The following is a 19750-nucleotide window of genomic DNA, read 5'->3' as shown; positions in this document are numbered from 1 at the left end:
TTTTGTGAGAATACCCATTTTATATACAACTTTGCCATCTTCAACAGCCCCGTGTGGGTCCATCGTCGACGCCTTCGCCTTCGCCGTCCACAATTACCGAATCACAGGCAACCTAACAAAAAAATCACACAAAACTCCGATCGACGACGACAACGCCGGTGGACAGCGACGGCGGGGCTTTACCTTCATCCTATAGATCCACAAATCAAAGCCTCCTCGGCGTCAATTGGAAGAAATCAAGTCTAGATTCTAGAAGCTTCCGGTAAATTATCAAATCTCCGTCCGTTTGGTTATCTATCTCTCAATTATCTCATCAGATGAACGAAGTGCTTACAGCTTCCGATGCATCTTCAAGTGCGCGGTCGTATGCGTCGTCGATTTCACCTGTCAATGTTCCCCTCTTTTCTGCTTTACTTGCCTGTGCTATTGCACAATTCCTCAAGCTGTTCACCACCTGGTAAACGCCTGTTTCTATTTTGCTTCTAAATGATATGGTACTATAACTTTGAAGTTGTGTTTTATTAGTCTTTAACTGCTTATACTTTTTTATTGGGCGTAATGATTGTTATTTTAATAGTTGAATTGTTAATATATGAAGTTTCATTGGGAAAAAAAAGATAGAAAGATGATTGCTTTGGTATTTGTTGTCTGTGAATATGTGGAAGTTTTTGTTGTTGATAGTACAACAGTCATTATAATGTTTAAATGACTTTTGGAACTTGATGTTGCTGCAAATTTCGCGCCTACTGAGCTGTAATTGAGGTTTAGATTGTTAATTTTCTAGAGAAAGTAGCATATAGGGAATACTAAAGTGAAAATGCTGATCCTCGGCAAAGCTAAGAGTTATTTGATTGAAGTAAAATATATAGGAAGGTCTTGTAACTGTCCAACATAATCACCAGTTCAGACTGGGAAGTTAGAGGTTTGGTCATGATCTAGAAGAACGGTAGATACAAGGATACTCATCCCTCCATATATTTTTCTGATGATGTCAGTGTATGAACTAAAAAAAAAGAAGAAAGATCATGGCTTTCTTGTTGCTGTGAGTGAGTATGTGAAAGTTTTTGTTGTTGATATATACAACAATCATTATAACGTTTAAACTGCTTCCGGAATTGGATGTTGCTGCAAATTTCTAGCATACTGAGCGAGCAATTGAGGTTTAGATTGTTGAATTTCTAGAGAATGTAGCATATACCGAAAACTAAAGTGAAAATGCTGATCCTCGGAAAGTTCAAAGATAAATTTATTGATCGAGAAAATCAGAGTATAATTTATAGGAAGGTTTTGAATCCTCCTAACACAATCGCTAGTTTAGAGATTTGGTCATCATTTAGAAGAACAGTAGATAAAAGGATAATGATCCCTCCATATCTTTTTAAGATGATGTTAGTGTCCAATTACTTACGCACCTCAACCAAGACAATGCACAGCACGCTAGTGTACAAGCATAGATGTGGGTAACTTTGCTCGCCTAGGTTGAGACGATGGGCTCACATTGAGTATTGTAGCAACCAGTTGGGATCTATAGATTTCTATCCTATGTCTGAATCACTAGCCATCCACTTGGTGATAATGATCCCTTTAAATCTTATATGCAGTAATTTCGCTGTTGTTAAGCTTTAGTAAAGGATTTAGCTTGGTGGGTAACATCTCTCCTGACTCACACAGGTCCTTCCTCAATCTAGAAATTATAAGTAAAGAAACAATGGGTTTTTCTTACTTTTACCTTCGCGTGGTGATGAATTTTATTGCCTCTCTATAGTATTGGAATAAATTAAGAGTCTTCTATTTATTTGTCAAAACGTGTGTTTTTCCCCTCTGATGGGAACGGTTCCTGATTCTGTAGTCAGGGGCGTCTTTCCGAAAGAAAATTTTGTATCTGAATCAACATAGCAGAACTGCAAAAGAGGATATTTCTGAAATCTGAAACTCATTTTTGATTTGTTCTAATTGAACTGGGGATACTAACAACAACAACATACCCAATGTAATTCCACGAGTGGAGTCTGTGAAGGGTAGAGGTAGAATATACACAGACCTTACCCCTATCTCGAGGAGGTAGAGAGTCGGGGATACTTAATTACTGTTTATCAATGACTATGGATTTAAGCATGCAGATTCTTCTCAGTTGGAGGAGAATCTGAGATTATTTAACAGTCATTAATGTGAAAAAAAAAGGGAGTGGTAGAAACTTGGAGAGTAGGGTCAATCTCCGAGTAAAAAAAAATTAGGCGATTTCTTTTGTTTGCCTAAGCCTTGATGGTTTTGCTGGTGGGAAGTAGTACTAGATACCTGGTGTAATAGTCAAGGTGCATGTAAGTTTGCCCAGGCACCATTGTTACCACAAATTGTAAAACAGAGTGGTACTTTCCAAACGGGAGCGAGAGAGAGAGCTGTAAAAGATTGTGGTAAGGATTAGCTTTCCTTGATTGGTTATGAAAAGTGACAAAGAAGGTGGAGTAAAGGTGGATAGGCACATTATCACACATACACTTCTCCAGAAACTTTTGCAATGGAGGAATTAGTGTGTTTACTTTCCTTATAGCTGTATCACACAACATGAGTGAGAGGTTAACTACTCGGGGAATTAAATCATCAAGCCCCTTTTTGCTTCCCTTTCATCAAAACAAAACGTAATGTGAAAGTATCTTAAGTAGGGTGGAGGGAATCATTGTTTTATTTGCTGTGAAAACAGAGTTAAAGGTGCATGTATGCGGATTTTATGATAGATTTTCATTCAGGAGGTTGATATTGACAAAAAAATGGAGAAATATGTATTTCCTGTGGAGTGATCTTTGAATTTCAAGAGCTTACTTTTTTCAGGATCACCAAGTTTTCTCTTACCTTTTCTTTCTACTTTCTTGGTTAACTTTTGAATATTCCCTGTTAGATTTTGCAGGTACAAGGAGAAGAGATGGGATTCAAAAAGGATGCTTAGCTCAGGTGGAATGCCATCATCACATTCAGCAACAGTTACTTCACTGATAATGGCAATTTATTTACAGGAAGGAGCTGGAGGATCTGTCTTCGCGATTGCTGTGGTTTTGGCATGTGTTGTGAGTAATTTCTTAACCAGGCTTTGTCTTATTTTTTTAATTTCCCCTGCTGATGTTTGGTTTAGAGAGACATAAATCAATCTAATCCCAACACGGGGACAACACATGAGAACAAGAAGAAGACAACCTTCAGTTTTTCTGTTTATCCTAGGAAAATTCCTGATGATGCTCAGGTTTGGCATAATTGTTACCTTTTGGCAACAGTCCTTTTTTAAAATTATCTTCTTTGCATCTCAATGTTAAATTTTTTGGTGTATGAAAGATAGAAAGAAGCCTCAGATCCCACTTGTGAGATTACACTAGGTATGTTGTTGTAACTAGAGAAAAAGATGCAATGTCATACATCCTGATCACTTTTTCTTTGGAAGAGACCATCTAACCTGGGAATACATATTCATGCACATTCATACATATATGATATGTGTATTAACATACATGTTTCTTTGGAAGAGAGAGGCTAGCTTGTATATGTGTTATCTGGGGTTGGGGGAACATTGGGAAGGGACTTGTACATATTGCCCTTCGGATGTCTACAATTTCTGCTTTTCTTGAGCCGGGGGGTGGGGGGTGGGGTTCGTAATAAGATAAAACCTCTCTACTACCTCTTCCAAGGTAGGGGGTAAGGTGTTATGCAGTGTTTTCTGTATAAACTTTCTTTTTTATATTTTGCATAACGAACTTCTATTCTTCTCCTCATTTTCTAATGGATTTCCTTTATTACAGGTAATGTATGATGCTACCGGTGTTAGGCTTCATGCTGGGCGCCAAGCTGAAGTAATCTTTCTTTCCACCTTCCTTTATCTCATTTTCATCATGCTATGACATATGCAATTAGAAATAACATTACGTTCAAATCACTCTCAATATAAAAATATTCTCCATTCTATGCTTAAACAATTGAATTTTACCTATGTGATGTAAAATAATAGTTGTAGTTGATATTTGCACTTGCTGATTTGCAAGGGGTGCTTTAGGGGAAGACAAGTGATGCCCTTACACTTAGGCCCTCAAATATTAAAGGTCCCAAAATTATGTAGTACTCTATTATTATATATAACATATAATTATGTATTATTAATAAAAGCTTTTAAATTTTAATATTTTTTTAAAAATTTGGTAAAGGTTGTACAGTTGAGTGGGTAATGATAATCTTCTCTTAGTAAATTAAATAGTATATTTACCTTCTCATCGATACTAATTTTTCTTCCTTTATATTTTTTTTCATGTTCAATTTCTAAGTCAACTCAGTCTCTAAGTTAGCTAAATATTTATTTTTGGAATATTTAATTGATCCATGAGTCAAAAAGCATGTTCTTTTGTCTCACATCTTCTTTAACTAAGAAATTCCTGAGGCAAGTGTTGTATGGTTTGAAACTTGGTGGATAATGGGCTCATCCCTCTACCCTTTTCCATTTAAATACTATGTTGTTTTACAGAGGAGAGTTTAATATGGTGACATACACCTAACCCATACATCACGCATTGTGCTCCCAAGTCCCACCACTAAATCAAAGCAATGTTGGCTTCTTTTGTGTCAGTCCTCTAGTGTATATAAAAAAATTGGTTAATGACAGACTCTTATTATAAAAGAATTTAAGAAAATTCTTTTAGAGAAAGAGCTCCCATTATCGTATGGATCTTATGAAAGAAGTTTAAGGGCTTTTTAATATATTTTGGCTTTAGGCCACCAAGTCCGTTGAGTCACCCCTACTGATTTGCAATAAAAATTGCTTTGAAGTTACAATGTATGTATAGTAAATGATAGAATTTGGTGTTTGATGCAGTTGTTGAACCAGATAGTGTGTGAATTGCCTCCCGAGCATCCTGTTGCCAATGTTAGACCTCTGCGAGATTCGCTTGGTCACACTCCCCTTCAGGTATGGTTGCAATGAGTTTGTAGTTTATGCATTTTTATTTTTATTTTTGCTATTCTTCATCACCTCTTGGTGACAACAATAATCTTAGTAAAGATAGCACTACTTATGCACCTCATTTTTTACACATTTACAATAATACAATTGTTTAATGTTGTGGCAGAAACTAATACAACAACAGCTATGTCTCATCCCAACTTAAACAAGTTGGGATAGGCTTTATGAATCCATGCTGGTTTATTTAAGCTCAACTCATATTATCATCGTACCCAATAAAACAAGAGTAATAATATATATATTTATATATATAGTAGTAATAATAATAATATTAGAAATTCTCTAGCAAGTCTAAAACTTTTTTCTCAACTAGTATATGGATCCTTTTTTCCCCCAGTGTCTTATATCTTAACTCTTAAGCTAAGTGCTGATTGATTCCAATGATTTGTAGGTCTTTCGAGACAATATCCTTTGATGTGATTTTAGGTTTACCCCCATTCCTATTTAACGCCTTCGCTCATCATAGTTTTACATCTATGGATCAAAGTTTCTGTAGGTATAGGTCGCAGGACATCATCTCAAGCGATCTCTCATTTTATTCTCAATGCGTGCTACTGAAACTTTCTGGTGAACATTTATCTAATTTGCATGATGTCATATCTTAGCATCCACATCTCTGTAAGACATCTTGTGGATATGTTGGACTTTAGTGTCCCATCATTAACTACCATATTACATTGCCGGTCATATAGTTCTATAGAACTTATCTTTCACTTTGATTGGCATCTTTCTATCACTCAACACCCGATAACTAATATGACACATAAAAAGAAGGAACTAGTGTGAATACTAGTAAATTATGTTTTCCCTGGAAGTTAATGTCATTGAGATGAATGTGCAGGTTCTTGCCGGTGCAGTGCTGGGATGTGTAGTGCCATTTCTGCTGAGAAGCTCAATCTAGAGTTCAACTTTATCATCTCCCTTCAAATACTCAGTAAATATCGACAAGGTTCCAAGCTATTAAAGCTGGAATCAACATCACTACCAAGGGAGAGTCCATGCGAATTCATCCTTTCTTCACTTGTTGGTGGGGTGGGAGTGGGGGGTAGTGTGTATTGTTCGTGATTGTGACAACTCAATCACCTGTACTTTTTTAGTTTATTATCTAACTTTCAAGCCATTTATTTATAATTGTTGAATACTAGCTTGGTTATTATATGCATCAATCTTCAAAATGAATGAGAATCTGAGACGAAAACAACTTTACTGTTGATACATGTTACAACTTTCATTTATATGCGTATGACAATTTGTTTTCATGTACAAGGTAAAGGAAGTTAATGCAGAAATTTGCCATAAAATTGGAAACAACTAAGATAAGTGAAGAATTTTTCTTTGTTCTTTAATAAGTGAAAGGAAAGTTAAGATTTTGCTACTGTCATAGGTTATAGGTATGTATGTTGTATTATGAACAGTCCCCCCTCCCTGCCCCCTGCCCCCCGTGTCCATCTAGTAACCAGAACCCCTACTGAACTGATTAATTAAGAGGGTAAAGCACTCTTAAGAAATTTAGAACATTTTTTTAGGAGCTTAAGACATTTGATTAAGAGCGAAAGGTTTTTATCATCCTACCACATCCTCTGTGGTGGTAATGACCAAAATTACTCAAAAGCAAGTGATGTTGGAGCCTTTACGACTTTTCAAACAGAAGTGATATACATGCATCTATTTGTTCAGTTGGACTTCTGTTATCTAAACTAGATCCATGATCAGGTTAATCGTGTAAAATCTTGAAATTTGATAAGAATTGAGAATTAGTGATGACCACATAATGAATGCTAGCACTCCTTCCGTTTCAGTTTGTCTGATTTTGACTAACAAAGTAAAAAAGACTTGAATTTTGAGATCCTAGGTTAAAGATACATAGAATGTATCAAAATATCATTTAATCTTTGTTGTCTTAGATATGCCAAATGAAAAGTTAGAATTTAAAAGTTGTCAAAAAAGTTACTTCAAAAACAAATTAAAAATAAAAGTAAAACAAACAAATTGAAACAACGGAATAGTATAGTTGTATAGACGAAACCCAAATCAGTCAAACAGCGGTGACCATTATCTTTTGATGAAAACTAGCATGTGAAAGTGAAAGGACGTGAAAAGGAACATGGACCGGGAGGGAATTAGCTGTAACGCAGAAAAAAATTGGAGAAAGAAGCAAAGAGAAGAAAAGGATATTAGCAACCAAGATTTCATTTAGCAGCTGGCTGGAGATTTTATTTTGTAAACCATTACTTACTTTAGTTATGACATGCTATTTTCAGAAAGACATTAATAAAAGTAGGGATTTTCAAATTGTAAGTGGGCGTAAGAGATTATTTCTTCTAACGTTTTTTTCCTCCGGGAAAATTAAGGACAAACACCAGCATTTAACTGATTTGATTTTAACTTCGTTTTGTGTCAATTTCACATGCAGAAACATATTCTCAAATCTCAAGGCTTAAACTTCTCTTCAATACATAATGACTGAAACTAATTTTGATTTGTTAACCCGACCAGTTCATCAATTGTCGAAAAGTATAATAGTCCTAATCCACGGTTATTTTAGACGGAGATAGGGGACCAAATATACTGGAATTCTTAAGCTATTTCATAGTGATAAATGGGTTGAGGTGAGATGGTTGAAACTCCTTCATCCTTAACCAATCACAGATTCGAGAACCTAAGAATGAACAAGTAATTATTGGGAGCACCCCCGAAATGGGCTCTATAATGTGCGAATCCAAATTTAATCGGACCCTGGTGGAACAATGGAAACAGAAAAACATCATAGCCAGCCCCCACCACACCACCAATTTGGGACAAGAGTCCTAGACAAAGATTGTCTTCAATGGGCCTACTTTTCCTGTAGCAGTAACATTCCTAAAAGGAAGCAGCCACAGGAAGATTGAATAAATTGTCTTCTCCACCGACCTTATCACTACTTGTCCAATTAAAATTTATCTAAATTCACTCTTTTATTTTTTTATAATTATCATCCAAAATATTTTTTTTGTCCCGACTCTACTTGTACTTTATGACTGAATTGGCATGCTTCAGAATTTTATGCTTGAAATACTGTGAAAAAATCTTTTTCTAACAAAGTAATATGAAATTGAGAATGTACAATTAAACAATAGTGATTTTCTCCATGAAATTATACTATTTTGAGGGTATTGTGGGAGGAATGAGATTTCTTCATCTTTAATAGGAGGTTGCAAATATGAAAATGGAGAAATTCCTTGTAGGGGATGCTTCCCCTTAAATGGGCTCTACACAATGTGAGTTTGAATTAGTTGAGTGAATTGATAAATGACCATTTCTCTCTTTTCGACCACTACTTTAATATTCTTCCATCATTACTACTATACTACTATAATGCAAGTCTAATTAACATCTTAGCTGTTGAGATTAATCAAAAACCATCGGATAAATATAACATAGAAATATTCTCTTTTGTTAAGCGTCAACCTTGGTTTTGAACAATCCTCACATTATGAGCTAACTTTTGAGATTGAGCTAGCACAATATCCATTTTTCAAATGGGATCAAAGCTAAGTCACTGTAATTGCATGTCCCAACATTCGGTCCCATGTTATCCTGCCCAAACTTCAAATGTTGGGCTTGGGCATGCGGTCAAGGTGGGGTGGGTGGGGGTTAAAGTATCGCACGTTGTTTGAGGTTGAGGGATGGGTTACTTGACTTCTTATATGGTCTTGGACAATCTCTGTCAGGATAAAAATGCAAACGCTTGCTCGACATACTAACTATTGTCAAAGCCTGACACTCACAACATGACTTAACTTCCTAACTTGAGTTAGATCCAAGTTCCATTTCTACGGGAGACAACCAACTTAATTTCCATTTTTCCTCTCTTCAATATCTTCCTTATAAATCTGAAGTTGTCCCATACATATATTTCTTAAGCTCCACCACTACACTATCTAACTCAAAAAACCACACTTCTGCTCCTAGCAGCAACACCTTTACATTCATCAAACTGCATAGGAAAACATTATCCATGGACATGATCAAGATATCACAAGTTCTAAAGCTTCTACTCATCATAGCTGCCCTTCTTATCATCACCCCTATATTATCCACATCAGTAAGAACAACTTACCTCTATTTCATTGTTCACCTTCTCATCATTTCACTAGGAGCTGAAGCTGGCCTCATTTCCTTCTTCTTCAAGTCTCCATATGACAAGAAATTACCTTCAACAAACAGCATCGTCACCCAAAAACAACATAACATGACTATTCCAGTGATAGCTTTTCTCCCCTCTCTTGGAACTAGTGAACATCAAGAAACTGCCCCTAAAGCTAAATATGATCATGTAGCGAGCTTAGAGAGCTCGCTTCTGATTACTACTAAAACAAATACCGGTAAAGTGGTTGAAAAATGTGCTTCAGAGAAAATTATTGGTGTTGCAGAAGTACATGAGCAGGCACTAGTGAAGAAGTGCCCTTCAATGCCAAGCTTGTTTTTCATAGGGGGTACTGGTGATGAGGAGATTGGTGAAGCGGAAGAGATCATTAAGGAAGAAAAATATACTGAAAGGGAGGAAGTTGGGGATCAGCTGATCAGTAAGCAGGAGCTATTTTATAAAGCAGAGACATTCATCGGTAACTTCTACAAGCAATTGAAGATACAGAGAGAAGACTCATGGAAGAGGCTTCATGATTTCTATGACAAAGCAGCTTTTTGATCAAGGCAATCCTTGTTCCTTATTAATATGCCAAATTCAATTGGTACAATTCTTAGCATACATCATATCTCTTTTTTTTTTTTTTTTTGCTTGAAGGGGCTGGTCTTGAGTCACTGCACAGGAGCTATTTTATAAAGCAGAGACATTCATCGGTAACTTCTACAAGCAATTGAAGATACAGAGAGAAGACTCATGGAAGAGGCTTCATGATTTCTATGACAAAGCAGCTTTTTGATCAAGGCAATCCTTGTTCCTTATTAATATGCCAAATTCAATTGGTACAATTCTTAGCATACATCATATCTCTTTTTTTTTTTTTTTTTGCTAGAAGGGCTGGATCTAGAGTCACTGCATCTCACTATTCTTTTATGACAGTGAGTGCAAATTTTATGTATTATATAGTAGGTGTTGAACATATAATTATATAGTAAAAGTATGCTCTCTAAAATAATATAAAGTATATTTCTACATACACTTATGACCAAGATGGCAAATCATTCTTAAAAAGTTGGTCAAACTTTTGCAACTTGTATTCATGTCTCACTTTGCTAATCTTTCTGAAGATATTATCAGGTTACTTATAAGGGATTAAGTCTGATTCTTTATAACTGGATTGACAACAATCTACAATTCTTTATTAGTACGATAAGATAAGGTATCTATTACAAATAGTAAAATGACTGATTGTTAGCGCCCCTTTAGTCTACCAATGGTTTACACATGGAAGATTTAAGGAAATTAGAAAGTAGATTACTTCAGCTTATAAGTTTTTTTTTTTTTTTTCTCTGTAGCAGTTGTTTGCAGTAGATTACTTCAGCTTTTAAGTTATTTATTTTTCCTATTGTTGTGTAGTAGTTGTTGCAGTAAGGAGGTTATTCCTCCACTTTCTCATTTTAGTTGTAGTAGGAAGTTATTTCCTTGTTTTCAGACGGGTGGTTAATCCATCAGTGTTGTATTTAGTGTTATTTGAATCAGTGAAATAATAAGCAGAAAATTAATCAAGTTTTTGAGTACTTCAAACGTAGAAATAAGAAAACCTTTTTCCAGACTGCTAATTCACTCAACATTAACTCTGACTTTGTCTTGCAACGTCCCATAGCTAGATACATAACAAGGGATTGTAACGATTAGCAACAGAACATCGTCAACTTTTGGAGCCCCACCTGTGCTTGGACTCATGCACCTTAAGACAATTTGCTTGAAATGTTCTTGTCATACACCACATGTTTCTCAATGTTCTTTTCAATGTAAAAGAACCTTTTTCCTTCTTTAGACCAATGCACTTGTAGACACGGAACATAGATATACAAGTATTAATTAACTATGTCGGAAGATATGGAGCGATCGTGTCTTACTTTTGCACTTAAAAGATCATGAATTCTACACATTTAGTGTTAGAGTGCAATACCAGTTGTGGTAAGGGAAATTAGTCTTCTTATATGGTATTGGGAAATCCTCACCTCATGAGCTAACTTTTGGGGTTGCTCTAGGCCCAATGTTCATTTTCTAATATGGTATTTATGTAAAGAGCTTTATGGAAAAAATTTAATCTGAATTGGCCAGAGCTTAGTCTGCTATGATGTAGGTCCTGGTGTCTTTTACACTATCATGTAGTAGCTGGTGTACTCTCTTCTGCTATCTATTTTCTTAAGTGGGGATTAATATTGTATTCCTATATTCACTTTGCAGCAACCAAAGATGATTATTGCACGAATCGAGAGAGAACCTGAGTAAGCTTTACTTCCAAGTTGCACTGTCCCCTGCTGTCTGTTTCGTCCTGGAATTGGAACGTGGAACTACGTACAAATCAACTGAACTTGGATTCCTGCAAACTCCGGATCATTGTTAAAGCTGCTGAATTCTCTGCTTTTTTTACTCGTGACTTCTCGTCTCCCATCACAAAAAGCATGCCTTCAGCGATTCTAATTTGCACAGAGCATATAAACCTCCTATCATGAGCAGGACCTATCTCTTTCTCTACTCTGCAACCATCAGAAAGCAAACAATAATGAAACCAATTTCATACATTTAATGTGACTGCAACATAATCAGAAAAAACATGGCAGCATCTGGATATTGAGACAAACAAACTCAGAAAGAATTACCAAATGAAAATCTTTCCCATACGAAATACATGCATTTACCATGTCACAAGGTCAGAAATTATTGCAAGAACAAGAGTTTAATTAAAATACCAAAAAAAAAAAATCACAACTGAAAATTTTGTTTTGGAATACATCTTAATCATTTCTTTCAACAATTGGAGAATAACACATACAAAACATGTCCAGAGGAAAAAAGTTTTACCTATGATAACTAGCAAGCATACTTAATGACTACTCAGACATCATTCGTCTTGCAGCAAAAGTCACCAAAACATTGAAACAGGAGTACAGCTTGAGCCAGTTTGATGCAAAGTTTACAGGGATAACTAGCTTTGCATGAAAGCGGGTTCTATAAATTACAGTTAAAATCCCTTGTAAATTCTAAGCACTTACTATTTACTAATAGACAATAAGTCTGTGAGACTCGTCTCTTTAATCTACATAATTACATTTGCAAGTTATAATAGAAATCTAGAGGAATAAATATAGAGAATTCGTATAGACAATCTAACTAGTTGGGATTGAGGCATAGTTGACTGATACATTGGTACTCTAAATCCAGAAAGGAAAAAGAAAAGAGAGCTATAAGATCCTTGGCCAGCACAAACTTAAATAGTAAAAAAGGAGACTGATCACCCTGACAAATGCTTAATACATACCTCTGTACTTGATAGATAATCCCTTAATCCCAAAATACTTGTCACTATCCGCTTCTTAATAGTTTAAAACTTAAACTATATGAACTTTAACCAACATTTTAAGATGTATCTTTTCAACATATTGATACGAGAAGATTTGCAACTTATCCTTTTTCGTATATCTTAAAAAATATCTAAAATTTAACTTTAACAAACTAAATTAATCTAATCCAATTTAGCTCCAAAAATTAGTCAAATCGACTCTCGAAAAGTGAAAAGTGACAGCTATTTTGGGACAACAAAACTTTTTTAAGTAAAACTAATGCAATCCAACTTAGCTACAACTATTATGCAACAACAAAACTTAAACTACATAACAATGTGAAGAATCAGTTGATAGATAAATCTATAATGTACCTTTTCATCGAGGATTGCCGAATCGCCGCGGAGGTAATTGTAGAGGCCGGCCGGACGGCAACTCTAGCAAGTTTTTCCGTACTTACATTGGCAGCGTGGAGGTCAGTAAGCTTACCACAGTCAACGTCAAGGTAAGTCACGAACAAACAACTCGAAATAGCTAAGCCGAGAGTGGCGTCGCCGGCGAAAGCGAGCCGCTGGTAATTCCTTAGAAGAGTGAGTAAGAGCTTCTTCCAGAAGCTTCGTATTCCCAAACCGATACTTCAATAGCTCTTCCATTGCCCTTACTGATGTCGCCGTGTTAGTAATTTCTTCCTCCGGCGACGGCGGTAACCTATTTGCGTCGGCAACCATCCGCAATTCTCCGGCGATTGCATGTATTTTGAATGTAAAAGTGCTATCGCGGGGGAAAACAAACTGAGCTGTATCAAAAAAGTGCAAATGCCTGAAGGAATATAGGCATACTATTTATAGTTTTTTTTTTTTATCTCTACTGTACTTGCCTTTTTGTTTTTGTGATTTTCTTTCTTTTACCTTTCACACTATAGGTAATTTATAAGATAAAATTATTCCGTATTCTTTACCTATACTAAAATTTGAAAAATGCTTCACTCTCTTTGTATTTGTATCTATGTTTCACAATATATTTGTATTTTACAATTTAAATTTGACTTATCATACATATCTATAGGTACATTGTGTATTCGCGTTTTATACTCCTTTTTTATATAGCAACATATAACAATTTCAGAGCATACATTTATCAATTTTTAGTACCATATAATATATGTGTATCATAATTTCAAATAAAAGAAGATAGGAGATACAATTATTCAGATACATGTATCCAATATCAAGCAATCTTTCGGTGGTACTGCATCAGAGTATATATACTTTAAGGGGTCGTTTGGTTTGAATATGAGTTATGATGGGATAAGTTATGTTGGGATAAGTTATGTTGGGATTAGTTATGATGGGATAAGTTGTCCTGAGATTATTTCTTATTGAGTGTTTGGTTTGTTATATTCACAATAATATATATTGATAAATTTTAAGAACAAATTGTTTGTTTACAAAATTACCCTTCACTTTATTTAAACTTTTTAAATATTTCTTTGTGAGCTTTAGTTATTCATTTTTTAAAATAAAACTTTTATTTTATTTAACTTAAATATTTTTGTTTATGTATTCCCATGATAAGTACCATGTGTATTTAAAAATATAACTTTTTTCTTATTTAGCTTAAAAATAGAACTTCCCTCTTAAGTTTATTAAAGAGAAGAAAATTTATGAGAAATCAAAATAAAATAAACATAAGAATTAGTCAAATAAATTCATAAATAAAAATTATATTTATATAGTATAATTTTTTAATAGAAAAATATGTATAATTATCATAAAAATAAGGAGTAGTAAATATTATTATACATGGTATTAAAAAAAAAGTAAATATACATAAATGTAAAAAATGATGTATAAAAGGATTTAAAGGGACATTTTTGTCATTTACTTATTTTATCTCGGGATAAGTTATCCCGGGATTACTATACCACCCATGGGGAGGGATAACTTATCCCGGTACTAATTATTAATCCCCGGGATAAATTATCCCGGACTTGCCAACCAAACAACATAATTTTTTTTTATCCCCATCACTATTTCCTTATCCCATCACTATTATTTCTAATCCCTCACACCAAACGAGCCCTAATGGTATCAACTATCAAGACGTAACTGAGTAATATTTTCTTGATACACTACTTCATATATATACTTTTTGATAGTATCAAGCAATAAACGTGAATTAGTAGTTAAAAACAGGAAGGTAGGAAAATAAGTAGGTAGCAGCTTATAATAGTTTCCTTCTTTTTATTGAAATACAAGTGTTTTTTCCCCAAAGAGAAAAGGCTTACTAAAGGTCCAATAATATTCTTAATCTCCCAATAATGATCTACATATATAAAATGCACTACATAAATAAATATGAGTGCAGAAATGCATTCTTAAGTATGAACATTAAATACATCAACAAAAGATCCATATGTATGAATTCAGATCACAGCATATGATCAAATCCTCCAGCCTGTGGAGCAACCCGACTCCCATTAACGTTAAGGAGCAATTGCAGCAGCCAATTCCTCGCCATTGAATCCTCCTGATAACATAACACGACAAAACCAGTCATGGTTGGAAAAAAAGAACAAAAGGTTAATGCCAAAAAGAAAAAGAAGAATGTTGCATGATCACTAAGGCGGAAGCCCTGCGAGGGGTGGGGTGGGGGTGGAGCTAATTATATTGCCAAATATTACGTACACGAAGACAACTGCTGAAGGTGTTATCTCTAAGCATATTGGGAAGAAAAGTTTTCAGTGCCTGACAAGCCCTGCCATAAGCCAAACACATCACCTTTAGCCTCACAGAAACGGAAAGATCGAAAAGGGCTGTAATATATCACACATAAGCAAGCTGAAAGGAAAACCGGGATGGTGATATACAGAAAACCAACCTTGGATTATCTGACAAACGAAGATAGCACCGGATTATGTGTTTCAACAATCTTGATGAAGGTTGTTCAGCAAGTGCACCCACCATATTCCCTAAAACTTGGATTACTTCGAAAAAACTTTTAGATATGGCACATACGTAATTCAGACCCACGTCATCTAGAAGGATTTTTTGCACAATGAAAGTCGCAACCTGTCAGCATGAATAAATTAGATGCATGAAAATCAAATCAAGTCAAGGGAGGATGTAACTGGAAATTGGTTTTGGGGAAGCACTAACTGTTTTTGATAGTTCACATCCCATCTCCATCGCGCACAAGCACTTCGGAATTATATCTGTTGAAATAAGAAAACTGATAACTTCAGTGTCATCTACCTGCGCAAACAAAGTGCATTTAAGCTTTAGAACAATAATTGATTAAATAGGTACAGAATAACATATAGCTCCTAAAATTTTAACTAATCACGGTTTCCTTCTCATGTCATTACCAGTAGATATGATCATGAATAAAATCTTTATACTGACAATGGAAGCAGATAGAGAGACGAATGAAATACAGTAGACTTATTACCTTCACAAGGGCACAAATGACACCTAAGCTTGCAAGCCTCAAATATTCAAAGGGTGTCGACTTGCTTGTTGTGTTAAGAAATGGGTACAAATACAAAGGAATTTTTGCTGAAAAGTAGAAAACTGTTAGAAGGATCTATTCAAGGGAAACCAATTATCACAAATATGATGGATTACAATTACAACTATCATCACACAAAAGTCTATCAAAATCTCAAGAACACATCATGATTATGAAGTCCATTTATTTGATATTTTTTTGGACGTACATATTAAGTTTATGAAGGTTACAAAGCATTTTACATGAATAATATAGGGCTGGGGTACTTATCTAAGACAACATTCTTGTGTTGCAGCGCTTCAATAAACCTAAGGACACAAACATGTAATCTTCATTTCTTCCCTCTTTAAGGACATCAGTGACTATCAAGGACGAGCGGTCATTATTACTTTATAGTCATGCATTCCGAGGAAAATAAAACCCAAGTATAATTTTATTTTTTTTCTACAAGTAGTGGATAAGATAAATCCAAGTATAATGTCTTCATGTGTAAATCAAATTCAAATTCTCGTCCAAAGATGTATCAAACAAATGCAGGGTGGCATTAATTTGATACAATTTGGATCTTATTCTTGATTTGTAGCTGTGGAATTCTTTTTGACAAGTAAATAAGAGTTTAATTTAAGTGAAAATATGATACTAAGCAAGTGCCGGCAGAATAAGATTTAAGAGATGTAACTATGAGAAGTGTCGAGATTTTTGTGTCCCTGTCATTTTTTTGATAAGATAAGTGGTATTAATAACAGCATCAGGAAGATGCAAAATTTACAAGATATGGCATTTGAGCTTACAAAAAAATCTCTGGCTAACTATACAAACTATCTAAGCCAGAGCTAATGAGTTAGTAAAATCCTGAAGTTGTTCTGCATTAACAGCAGGATACAAGTTGGTCCAACTAAACAAATTTTCAGTGTCCCTGTCATTGTAATGGAAAAGAATTTGCATGCACAAGCAACTGCAAATCAACAAAGGTAACAATTTTCTAGCATTCCAACAACATTCCACCCAAAAGTACTGTCAGAAAAGGCCTTTGTTGTATACCAAAAGAGGCCAAGCTTATTGCCATTGACAAACAGATATGAGAACTTTAAAAAAAAAAAAAAGAGAGAGAGAGAGAGAAGAGAATCTTCACCATTGAGGAACGACTTTCTGGTGTCAGGATGAGAGGCAACAGACTGCAAAATAGAAAGCAATGAGAAACTATTTCAATAGAAGGGATAGAAAATTTGACCTTGACCAGCAAAAAACCTAAATAACAGAGGCATCTTAAAGCATTATACAATGGTAACAACAGATATTTGGAAGTGATACTTGTCATGCTCCAAGAAAGAGATAAAAGGTAAACTACTTCCCTACTAACACATTCCAGTTTGTTGCATTCACCATCCACCTCTCTTGATACATTTAGCACAACCCAAATATATCCAATTTTCTATACCTCTCTTGACAATAATAACTCATTACTTTAAGATCACCAACAAGAATGAAAAATAGACACTGTATCAAGAAACACTATGAAAAAGTCTACAACAAAACGAAGTTAATATACCTGTAGAAGTGCTATTGCATTGCAAACTCTATTGGATTGTGCAGGAGCCAGGCTTGGCGACGACAAACCAGGGTAGATAGAAACTATTTCCTGCAAACGTGAAAATTAACGATACAAACTTATAGAAACAGCCAGGAACTTCCACACTATAAGTTTAAGAAATAAGAAATAAATAGTTGAACAGAAAATGTCTACAATAGAAGTTCAAGAAATACAAATGAAATAATTGAGAGAATAAAGTCCGGAATCTCAATTCTCATCATGGTAGAAAAAATTACTTTAATGAACCAATAATATTGGCTCTGACAAAGCATACAACTACCTACATATATGATATAGTAGCTTTTGTTTACCATCTCAGTTGGGCTAAGACACAAAAACAGTTAAATTGAGATTAGATTTAAATGACAGAAAAAGTTCTCCTCCTAGAAGTGATATTTTCCTTTTTTGGGTTAATGTCTCCTCGAAGTGGGGTTTTGGCTCCATTTACATCAAAACAAATATGGAAAAGCAAAATTCTATTTTGAGACTTTCCCTGTATTTTTGTTTCCAATTTTTACCCCAAATCACTTTATTCCAGACAATGCTAAAGCAATCAAACATAAACAATGAAAATAACATACATTGTCTAGTTTTCATTATTGGAAATACAACCCTCCAATGACCTGAGTACAAAATACAACAAGGGAAGTACCCCATGGGGCAATGTGGGACTAGCTCCCACTCCCTCCCTAGCCAGAAATTTCACAAACCTCTTTAATCATCCTAAGAATCTACAAGATGTTAAGGGGTAAAAGCTAGGACTATACGGGACATTTTCAATTTTAAACATTTGAAATTCTCAATAACCCCAATCGAAAAACCATTAAGATGTTTTCTTGATAGCTTTGTTGTAAAAGGTCATGTAGATGTTTCCTTTTATTCTTAACTTTTAATGGTGCAAAGTAGATAATCAGTGCAAAGTGGTACTTTAGCTTTATGCGCATCTGAGAGATGAGATAAACTCTAGAATTACAATAGAACACTACTCAAAATACCTGTAGGAGTGCAGCGATGGTACCAAATGAGTGCCACAACAAACGGCCCAAATCTGGGAACAACTCCTTCTTCTGGAAAAGGAAAACAAAGGCATTAAGTATATCTAAGTAAATCTTAATTCTATTTAGCAGAACAACAAAATGATACTCAATCCAAAATGTCCAAGACACCTCTAAAGTGAGAAGAATAAACCTTGAAAAGCTCTAGAAGAGCGTTTTCACGAAGATTAGGGTCGCAGAGAACAAGCACAAGTTGTTCAACGGATTGCATTTTGCAATCCTTATTGGGGGGTGCTCCGGCGCTGGAAGACGATGACGACATACCACCTCCTCCTCCGAAGCGGCCGACACCAACGGAGAAAGATTGAGGTAGGTTTGTCATTCTAAAGCCTCAATTAAATGTTTATATCTTTTTTATCCTTTCACTTACCCTATTTTATTTTCTGTCCTTTTTCTTTTTTTCCTGAATTGAACAAAGACAAAATTCACCGTTGGATAATTTTGATAAATAAAATTCACTGTTTTATTTACAACCGCGGCACCATCAATGAACCAAACACGTGTTAATGTCAATTGGGAGCATTCCATAGTAATTTTCAAGATTGATATGGTCTTTAGATTTTTCGAAATAAAACCTAATTAAAATAAAAAGTAGTTTTCATATTATTTTTCTAATAATTGTAATTAGATTTGATCTTTGATTTTTTTTTAAGAAACTATATTTATTAATGATGGAATTTGTTGATAATCAATGAAGAGGATCATTAATGAAATTCACAAGTCATTTTTTTATGTAATTGAAGACAAAAAGAAGATTTTTGAGATTTGTTGAATCATGAATCATATATTCTTTTTTTTAGATTGACTTGGAGTTTAATTTCTTTGGCATAAAAACTAATTAAAATGATAGTTTTTCCTATTGTTTTCTATTAACTAGGTTAGATTTGATATAATCAATGAGGGCGATCATAATAAAATTTACTAGTCATTTTCTAATGTAACTTGTGCATGTCAATATATCACCATATCAATGGTAGCTAGGGGTGGCAGGGGGACCGGGTCGGCCCGCCCCGGCCCGCGACCGGTCCGAGAACCGGCCCGACGGACCCGGTCCCGTTTGAAGATGGCGGGATGGGGGGGTTCGGGATAGGGGACCGGTACCGGTCCGGTTCACCCGTTGGTCCCGGGGGC

The 19750-nt window shown here is 35.1% G+C and overlaps 3 protein-coding genes across 3 annotated transcripts in view; 2 read left to right on the top strand and 1 right to left on the bottom strand.

The window, feature by feature from the left end:
• Window positions 1-16: 16 nt before the first annotated feature.
• LOC102597233 (uncharacterized membrane protein YuiD) lies at window positions 17-6207 on the top strand. The gene is made up of 5 exons (XM_006352462.2): window positions 17-457; window positions 2903-3059; window positions 3783-3833; window positions 4844-4936; window positions 5832-6207. Exons 1-5 carry the CDS (start codon window positions 318-320, stop codon window positions 5889-5891), a joined length of 501 nt encoding a protein of 166 aa, XP_006352524.1. The 5' UTR covers window positions 17-317; the 3' UTR covers window positions 5892-6207.
• Window positions 6208-8162: 1955 nt separating this feature from the next.
• LOC107061554 (uncharacterized) lies at window positions 8163-11695 on the top strand. The gene is made up of 3 exons (XM_015310966.1): window positions 8163-9617; window positions 9853-9955; window positions 11367-11695. Exons 1-2 carry the CDS (start codon window positions 8988-8990, stop codon window positions 9910-9912), a joined length of 690 nt encoding a protein of 229 aa, XP_015166452.1. The 5' UTR covers window positions 8163-8987; the 3' UTR covers window positions 9913-9955; window positions 11367-11695.
• Window positions 11696-14679: 2984 nt separating this feature from the next.
• LOC102605200 (cell differentiation protein RCD1 homolog) overlaps window positions 14680-19750 on the bottom strand; it is a 15077-nt gene continuing 10006 nt past the window's right edge. The window contains exons 3-10 of the mRNA XM_006352572.2: window positions 18560-18631; window positions 17523-17612; window positions 17106-17148; window positions 15914-16020; window positions 15622-15717; window positions 15344-15534; window positions 15151-15220; window positions 14680-14992 (exon numbers count right to left, since the gene is read on the bottom strand). Coding sequence (XP_006352634.1) covers window positions 14894-14992; window positions 15151-15220; window positions 15344-15534; window positions 15622-15717; window positions 15914-16020; window positions 17106-17148; window positions 17523-17612; window positions 18560-18631 — 768 coding nt within the window. The 3' untranslated portion in view covers window positions 14680-14893. The remainder of the gene's footprint in view (window positions 14993-15150; window positions 15221-15343; window positions 15535-15621; window positions 15718-15913; window positions 16021-17105; window positions 17149-17522; window positions 17613-18559; window positions 18632-19750) is intronic.

Source organism: Solanum tuberosum, unplaced genomic scaffold, assembly GCF_000226075.1.
Source record: "Solanum tuberosum cultivar DM 1-3 516 R44 unplaced genomic scaffold, SolTub_3.0 scf00149, whole genome shotgun sequence".
Lineage (NCBI taxonomy): Eukaryota > Viridiplantae > Streptophyta > Magnoliopsida > Solanales > Solanaceae > Solanum > Solanum tuberosum.
Note: the sequence above shows the minus strand (reverse complement) of the source record. Positions and strands in the feature narration are given on the sequence as shown.

What these genes read in the sequence shown, in the direction of transcription:
- LOC102597233 (XM_006352462.2), top strand. Translation starts at nt 318, where the DNA reads ATGAACGAAGTGCTTACAGCTTCCGATGCATCTTCAAGTGCGCGGTCG. An exon ending in CTCAAGCTGTTCACCACCTG is followed by an intron (nt 458 to 2,902) that starts GTAAACGCCTGT and finishes TAGATTTTGCAG; the next exon opens with GTACAAGGAGAAGAGATGGG. An exon ending in TTGGTCACACTCCCCTTCAG is followed by an intron (nt 4,937 to 5,831) that starts GTATGGTTGCAA and finishes ATGAATGTGCAG; the next exon opens with GTTCTTGCCGGTGCAGTGCT.
- LOC107061554 (XM_015310966.1), top strand. Translation starts at nt 8,988, where the DNA reads ATGGACATGATCAAGATATCACAAGTTCTAAAGCTTCTACTCATCATA. An exon ending in ACTTCTACAAGCAATTGAAG is followed by an intron (nt 9,618 to 9,852) that starts ATACAGAGAGAA and finishes AAGCAATTGAAG; the next exon opens with ATACAGAGAGAAGACTCATG.